The following is an 8433-nucleotide window of genomic DNA, read 5'->3' on the forward strand; positions in this document are numbered from 1 at the left end:
TTGGGGTTGAATAATCCACATCACAAGCATATGTGATAACGTACACACAAAGTGTGCACCTCGCCAAAGGTGGTCAACAAAAAATGCACAACCGTGCTAATTGGACCCATACACCAGTCCATCAAATCCACCTATATGTGAAGTGAGCTCTATAGCCGAGAATCACTTCACCCGACCCGCACCCATCCTACACATACATATGCACATAGGATATTAACACTCACCTTCTCGCCTTGATGAATGCTACCAAAATAATCCGCAACTTGTCGATGGAATGTACCTATTCCATTATCACAATACAAACAACACAATTAAGGTGGACTTACAAACCAACCCAAATCACACTTAGTGCAATTTCGACCCAAATGCACTTTCAAACACAAACCGTGCCCAAACTAACCAATAATCACTAACACAAGTGAAAATGGTCCTAATACGCCAATTAAACCCGAACACAAGTGTTAAACACTCGTCTCGCCCAAAATGACACCAAACCCTAATTTTGACCCATTTCAAAATTAGTCAACCAAATGCCCAAAATGGGTTCCAACACTTCCATAATCACTAACACTAGTGATTATACCCATTAACAAAGCCTAAACGTGGCAAAAACGTCAACCAACCCAAAACCCGTTAAGTGACAAGAATAACTAGTCACCACAAACCCACTTCATCATCTAAAAGGGTTTTACAACTAATCAAGCTCAAACCCTAACATTGAATCTCAAATCAAACAATGAAACTCGGAGTTAGAACTTACCAATACTACCACAACATAGCCGTGAATGAGATGAACAAATTTAGAACCCGAGCTTTGGTGAGAATCCGACTCCTTTCACTCTAAATTAACCTCTCTCTCTCTCTCTCTAAACTCTTACTCTCTATCTAGATATGGTTGAGAGTGTTTGTGTTGGTGAAGATAAGGTTGAATGAGCTCAACCTTGCCCATTTGTGGCTTAAAACCGGCCACCAAGTTAAATGACCAACATACCCCTTTCAAAATCTAAAAACTACACAGCTGGCCCGTCAGACCATTTGGACGGCGTCCCAAAACTTGGACGGCGTCCCACGCTTCACTACTAGACGGTGTCCCCCAAATTGGACGGCGCCCCATATAACTGAAAAGGAAACAGGGTCTTACAGAAAAATAGTGCACCTTTTATGAGAGCGATATTAAAGAAAAATAAGGGTGTTGTGGGAGTTTTGAAGAAGTGGGACGTGGAGTTTGGACCGGGGTGCCATGGCTCTTTTTCTCTTCGTGATAAAGATGATGTTTCGGTTATTGGTGATTCGCTTATGACGGGTTTCTTTAGTCGATTCTTGGCCCTTCTAAAGTAGAAGGTAAGTTGGTTAGGTCCTCGTTGTTAACTGCTGGGTGCAAAGAAGATCAAAACGAATGAGCTGAGTTATCGTGTTTGGGTGATGTTTATCGTGTTCGGGTAATGTTTGTCGCCAAACGGTGATGTTTGTCGTAAAACGCGACAAGACTGGAAAGTGATAAAGTGCACTGAAACGAGACAAATATGGCAAGAGTGGGTGTCAGAAGTTGTCACGTTCTGAACCACTTTATCACGTCCTGATGCAGTTTGTCGCAGAACGCGACAAAGTGTCACGAAACACGACAGTGTGCGTAGCCAGCAAGTTATTCGATTTGTTTTCTAATTTTGATTAGCACTATAAATATACCTATTGTAACCTGTAAAGTGTGCACGAAAAGTATAGAAAAAGATATCTGGTTTGCGCCCGTGGAGTAAACCCTTCTCCGTGTTTGGAGTTGGGATATAACCACGTTAAATCCATGTGACGTTTATGCTTTATTTATCGTATTGCTTATTCGTTTGTTGTATGTGGGTTATGTGATTATTGTAAATCACATGTTCTTGTTAGGGTCCACTACCGAATTCCTAGTAAGTGGTATCAAGAGCTAAAGGTTTGAAGAGCTGGTACAATGGCGAATTAAAAGCAAGTATACGATTGTTGGTGATTCGGTTATCATCAAGAGAAGAAACGACAGATCTAGGGTTGTGTGTCTTGCAACTTGTGTCGAGATCTAGAGACTTAGTTAATCGCGGTGAACTTGGGGTATGTCTATGTACCTGATCAATCCATAATTAATGATGTTACTTAATTACGGATTGAGTGCAATGAGATTATGATGGAAGATGGAGTGTTTGATGATTATTTTGGGCCCCGATGATCGTCTTTCACTTTTACTATCAAGTGATCAACCACCCCGACCTGGTCTTGATTGTCAATTAGCATAATTCACCTTAACTCAATGTGAAAATTCCTTGGGCAAAGTTACAAGTGAAATTCACAAAGGCTTGGGCAAAGGGCAGAGAATCCACAACCTCTAAATGAGAGGCCAAGCTCCCTATTTATAGTATTCGAGATATCCGTGGTCTGTGAATCACCTAACCGTCCACAGAAACTCAGCGGATTAAACCGCAGTCCCTTATTAACGCGGAAACATAACTGCTGTACTTTATTTTCAGCGAATATTGCATAGCTTAGCTTTAGAGTTCCCGTAATTCTGCCTTTGGCCTTTAGCAAATAAAATATACATATACAATGCCATGTATATGATCAAGTCCCCCCAGTTTATGATGATTCATTTTGCGAAGCAGATGTATCATGATAAACTCTAAAATTTCGCATTTAACATAACCGCTATTCACATTTAGCTATTTTCGATTTAGCTTAGTTACCGTTTTCATCCGTTGTCTCAAATATTACCGTTTGAGTTATCACAACGGATAATTAATACAATCAATTTCCACCCTTATTTCCCCTATATATATCATGATTCATAACCACCGAGGTCTCACTCACTTTGTCTAACATACTTCGCAATTACAAAAATTCGCAAGTAACCTTTACGAATTCTTAACCACCGCTTCTCCTTCTTAATTAAAAATGAAGATTGACGAAGTTGATAGAAAGGTAGATCCCAAGGCTTTAATTACAAAGTTGCTGACAAGCCCGGAGTCTAAATCGACGGCATCCTCCGGCGGCCAAATCAAACAGGAAAAACAACCAATTCCTGTTGTTGATTTGACATCGAAGTCCCCACCGTCACAACCGAGTTCAACTAAACGACCACTTCAGACTCCACCATCATCGCAGAGTAAAAAACTCAAACAAAGCACTCCCCTGGTCGATAATCCAATTTCCTCGGATTATGAAGGGGAGAAACAAATTGGTATATCGCGTACTTTTACTCATATGTATGACCTTGTTTACTGTACATTCCACTGCTATAATACTTGTTATGGTTTATAGGAGGATCACCTTTCAATCTACGCTACCCGAGCCCGCAGTCCATGGAGCAGATTACAGAGCTATTCCGCACTCCTCCAGACTCGTATGGGGTGCGGATTGATGGCCTATCGGGGTATACTTATGCCTCTGCTGCTGCTGCACTTGACCAGCGTCAACAGATGAAGTTGGCCATTCCAGGCGAGCTTCGCCGCGAATTTTCTAAGCTCTCTGCGCTTGATGCGCACAACAGTTTTGTTCAAAACTTTTATATGTGTTTCAACTCGGCGTACGATGTGTTATGCCGTCAAGAGCAATTTTTTACCGTTCTTGAAGCCGAACAGCAGAAGTACAATGCCGAGAAGATTAAGGCTGAAAACAGCAATAAACGCTGTATTGACCTCTCCTATGAGCTTACCGCGGCCAAAACCGCAGTAGATGATTTGAAGCTACAAGTGTCTGCTGCAGCTGACAAACAAAAAAACCTTCAAACTACAATCTCCTCACTACAAGAGGAGGTTTCAAAGCTTTCTGCAGAGCGAGACAATGCTCTGGCCTCCGCAGCCTCCACGAAATTTGAGTTCACCCAACTCCGCGAACACTTACCGGAGTTTTCTAAAAAGGTTCTCAATTTGCGTCCCGTGAATGTTTGGTTTTCTACTTACGCAGCTGCTTTACGACTGCGCGAGAGAGTAGAGTTTCTGAATGAAATTGCTCCACATTGCACCATACCAGATCCACTACCTCCCTCCATTGGAGATCGCGTTTGTTCACTTGCCGAAGCGCGTGATGCAGCTGCTACTGCACAAGCAAACTTAGCGGATATTTCAATCGACAAAGTTACTGCAATAAGTCAACGAGATGATGCTACATTAAAAGACATCTTTGAACTTGATTTATCTAAGCTAGAATAAAATGTTGTAGAAATTAGCGCGCAGCTATCTCTGCGCCATTATCAATGAAATTTCACTTTTTCATATTTATTTGCGAGTACTCTTTATTTATATAGCGCTGTTATTAATAATATTCATAACACAAACTTGTCCTTTGCAATTTCCAACTTTTATTATTGTGCACATAATAAATGCGTACTTTTGCAAAACAATCTGTATGCGTATATATTTATACGTTATGAATCTTCTAAGTCTGCCAAAACGATCCTTAGGCAATTAATTAGCATTGCGAAGCATCTAAGTATTGGCAAAATCAAATACTTAGGATATAAAATTCCTTTCGCAATAATTTGCATGCAAAAGTGGACAATTTCATCACTTTGCTATCAAAACACTTGTGAAATACTACAACTTTATGAAACAAACTGTAAAACATTTCATAATCATTCGCATTTCACAGATAAAATTTTCGCATACTTTTACAAGTGTTTATTTTTAAAATTCCTACAAGCGTGATCAAGACTTGCAAAAAATTAAAAATAAAAACACCTAATAAGTATATCAGCCATATGCCTTGAATCCCATTTCGCACTTTGTACATATATCCTCAATAGTTTTCGCAAAGCTATGCATAATATCGCTTTAATAAAACAGCATGCCACGCATTAGGTAAAGTTCGCCGTTCCATATCCGCGAGCTTATATGAACCTGCAGTATTAATTGCCACAATTTGATAAGGGCCTTCCCAATTAGGACCCAATTTGCCAAGCTTTTCTGCTCTGCTTGCTTCATTATTTCGCAGCACCCATTCGCCTATAGCGAAAGACAAAACACGCACTCTTTTGTTATAATACTTAGCAATTTGCTGCTTATTATTCGCTTCTCTGATAGCAGCCATTAACCTCCGCTCTTCAATGAAATTCAGGTTTTCGCTCAACGCAGCATCATTCGCTTCTTCCTCAAAGTTAACTATTCTGTGTTTTGGTACCAGAATTTTTGCGGGAATTACTGCCTCAGAACCATATACCAAACTAAAAGGTGTTTCCCCTGTGCTCTTTTTAAAAGTTGTGCGATGTGCCCACAACACATTGGGTAATTCATCTACACAACCAGTTTGCTTTTCGCATAACCTCTTTTTAATACCGCTTACTATATCGCGGTTGGTTACTTCGCATAAGCCATTAGCTTGTGGGTGCGCTACTGACGTAAACTTTTGTATGATATTTAAATCAGTGCACCATGTTTTGAAAGGATCTTTCGCTATTTGTGCACCATTATCGCTAACCAGTTCTCGCGGAATGCCAAATCTACAAACAATGTATTCCCATACAAAATTTCGCACTTGTATACCAGTAATATTGCGGACCGCCTTAGCTTCAACCCATTTGGTAAAATAATCGATTGCCACAATCAGGAATTTAACATTGCCAGGCCCTGCAGGAAATGGCCCTACAATATCAATAGCCCATTTGTGAAATGGCCATGGCGAATTGACAGGAATCATATCATGCCTTGGCATTCGGTTCTGCGGGACATGCCTTAGGCAACTTTTGCATCTTTTAACAATTTTAGCCACATCGCGGTATAGGGATGGCCAAAAGTAACCCATTCGCATAATTTTTGCTGCAATTGTTTTGTAGCCTGAATGCAGTGCACAAGTACCATTATGCACTTCATCTACAATCATTTCTGCCTCAATTGGGCCAACACATCGCATCATTGGTCCACAGTACGATTTGCGGTATAAAATATCATTTTGAACGATATACATTGGTGCTCGCTCTCTTACTAAACAAGCTTCGCGGCTGTCGCTTGGCAGAGTATCATTGCGGATATATTGTATAATTGGTTCCATCCAATTTGGCTGTTCTTCTTCAACAGATGCGACCATTAAGTCACTATCTATTGATTTACTTGGTAATTCCTCAACCCATACTTTTTTTGAAAATGCGAAAACGTTAAAGCGACCAATTTGCTCAAAGCATCCGCCTTCTTATTTTGACTTCTTGGCACTTGCGCAAGTTCAAAATGCTCAAACCGCGCTGCTAATTCTTTCAATAGCTGCAAGTATTTCTGCATAGAGGGATCATGTGCTTCGAAAGAGCCGTTAAACTGATTCGCGACTAACTGCGAATCTGTAAATGCTCGCAACTTAGAAATATTCATTTTTCGCGCAATATTTAAACCAGCAAGTAGTGCTTCATACTCCGCTTCATTATTTGACACATCAAAATTGAAACGCAGTGCATACGTATGCTCCTCACCACTTGGGTTTGCCAAAACCAAACCCGCACCCGCACCTTCTGCGTAGGAAGCACCATCAGTAAACAAATCCCAAGTTTCGCCAAGTACCGGTTTCAACGCGGGGCGCTCATTGATCACCTCCAATTCTCCAGACATTTCAGCGAGGTAATCCGCCATAATCTGACCTTTTACAGCACTACGCGGAAGGTAAGATATTTGATAAGAACCTAATTCTACTGCCCACAATGAAAGCCTACCAGATATCTCTGGTTTTGTTAAAACTTGCTTGATTGGCATATTAGTTAATACATGCACTGGATGCCCTTGAAAATATCTTCTTAACCTTCGCGATGTTAATATAAGCGCGTACACAATCTTTTCAATCGGCGCATAGTTTATTTCACTTCCTGTAAGAGCTTTACTAACAAAATACACCGGCTTTTGTATTTTGTTCCTTTCCGCGATCAAAACTGAACCGAAAGCTTCGTTTGCCACTGACATATAAAGGTAAAGAATTTCGCCATCAATTGGCGCTGTTAATGTAGGCAAAGTTTTCAACAACTTTTTCATCTCTTGAAACGCGGTTTCTGCTTCGCTGGACCAAACAAAACTTTTTTGTTTCAAACATCCTTTTAAAGTTTTGAAAAACGGCAACTGCCTTTCAGCAGCTTTAGACAAAAAACACGTTAACGCGGCCAGTTTTCCCGTCAAACTTTGCACCTTTTTAACCATTTTTGGCGCGATCATATTTTCTATAGCCGCGATCTTTTTTGGATTAGCTTGAATACCTTGTTCTGTAACAAGATATCCCAAAAACTTTCCTTCAGTTTCGCCAAAACTGCATTTTAGCGGATTAGCTTCATGTTTATTTTTCGCAGTGTATCAAATGTTTCACGCATATCTTCAATAGTTCGCTCTTGCGTTGTGCTTTTGATTACTAAATTATCTACATAAGCCTCGAGATTACGCCCTATTTGTTTGTCAAACGCGGTATCAATCAAACGTTGATATGTCGCACCTACATTAATTAAACTAAAAGGCATCATTATATAGCAATATATGCCTTTGCCCGTATGAAATGCGGTTTTATCTGCGTCTTCTTGAGCCATTGGAATCTGGTGATAACCTCTTGCCGCGTCTAGAAAATATTTATACGGGAAAGCATGCAAAGATTCCACTTTTAAATCAATTTCTGGAAGCGGATAGTTATCCTTGGGGTACGCTTTATTTAAATCTTTGTAATCAATACACATTCTCCAAGAACCATCAGGTTTTTTCACTAACACTGGATTCGCGATCCACGATTGGTATTGAACTTCGCGCAAAATTCCAGCTCTCACCAATTTTGTTACTTCTTCGCACAACCATTTTACGCGATCTGGGGCCATACCCCTTCGCTTTTGCACTATAGGTTTTAGAGCTAGATTGACATTAAGCCTGTGTTCCGCAATATGACGCGGAACACCAGTCATATCATTTTCATTCCAAGCAAAAACATCAGTGTACTGGACAAGTAATTGGATTATTTGCTTCCTAGTATCCGCACTAATATTGCGTCCCACTTTAATTTTCTGCTCTGGATATGCGGGATTAATAATTTCCATATTATCCACATCATCAGCAGTTTCCTGCCCTGTGGTTTTTACGTTAACAGCCGCACAAATAGGCATAATGCTCATTGAACATATTGTGGCAACCCCTTTATATGTTGGAAATTTGATCATGCCATGAATTGTAGACGGGATAATTCCAAATTTACTTATAGCGGTTCTTCCCAGCAGCAAGTTATAGCGAGATGAGGCTCGCATAATATAAAAATCTAACCGCGCCTGTCGCGCCAAAGCGTTGTTGTTAATGCTAAAAACGAACATATATTTCATAGCATTATTCCTCAAGAAAGACAAACTTTTAGTTGCAATTGTTCTATTTACAAGTGAGATTCGTTTAAATAATAAAAGGTGAAGAAAAAGACAGATTCGACGAATTGAAGACGCAAACGACCAAAAAGCTCAAAAGTACAAAAGACAATAAAAAAAGG

General features: G+C 40.1%; 1 protein-coding gene across 1 annotated transcript; it reads right to left on the bottom strand.

Annotated features, from left to right (window-relative positions):
- Nucleotides 1-4712: 4712 nt before the first annotated feature.
- Nucleotides 4713-7127, bottom strand: LOC139888990 (uncharacterized). The gene is made up of 6 exons (XM_071871966.1): nt 6872-7127; nt 6088-6661; nt 5814-5956; nt 5502-5600; nt 5054-5348; nt 4713-4776 (listed from the first exon to the last, which is right to left on the bottom strand). The coding sequence occupies exons 1-6, from the start codon at nt 7125-7127 to the stop codon at nt 4713-4715; spliced, it is 1431 nt and encodes a 476-aa protein (XP_071728067.1).
- Nucleotides 7128-8433: the final 1306 nt, after the last annotated feature.

This window comes from Rutidosis leptorrhynchoides, chromosome 2, assembly GCF_046630445.1.
Source record: "Rutidosis leptorrhynchoides isolate AG116_Rl617_1_P2 chromosome 2, CSIRO_AGI_Rlap_v1, whole genome shotgun sequence".
NCBI lineage: Eukaryota > Viridiplantae > Streptophyta > Magnoliopsida > Asterales > Asteraceae > Rutidosis > Rutidosis leptorrhynchoides.

Coding starts and splice junctions, on each gene's coding strand:
- LOC139888990 (XM_071871966.1), bottom strand. CDS start 7,127: ATGGTTAAAAAGGTGCAAAGTTTGACGGGAAAACTGGCCGCGTTAACG. Junction 5,349..5,501: donor GGCGGTCCGCAATATTACTG/GTATACAAGTGC, acceptor TTACGTCAGTAG/CGCACCCACAAGCTAATGGC. Junction 4,777..5,053: donor AATTTCATTGAAGAGCGGAG/GTTAATGGCTGC, acceptor TATTATGCATAG/CTTTGCGAAAACTATTGAGG.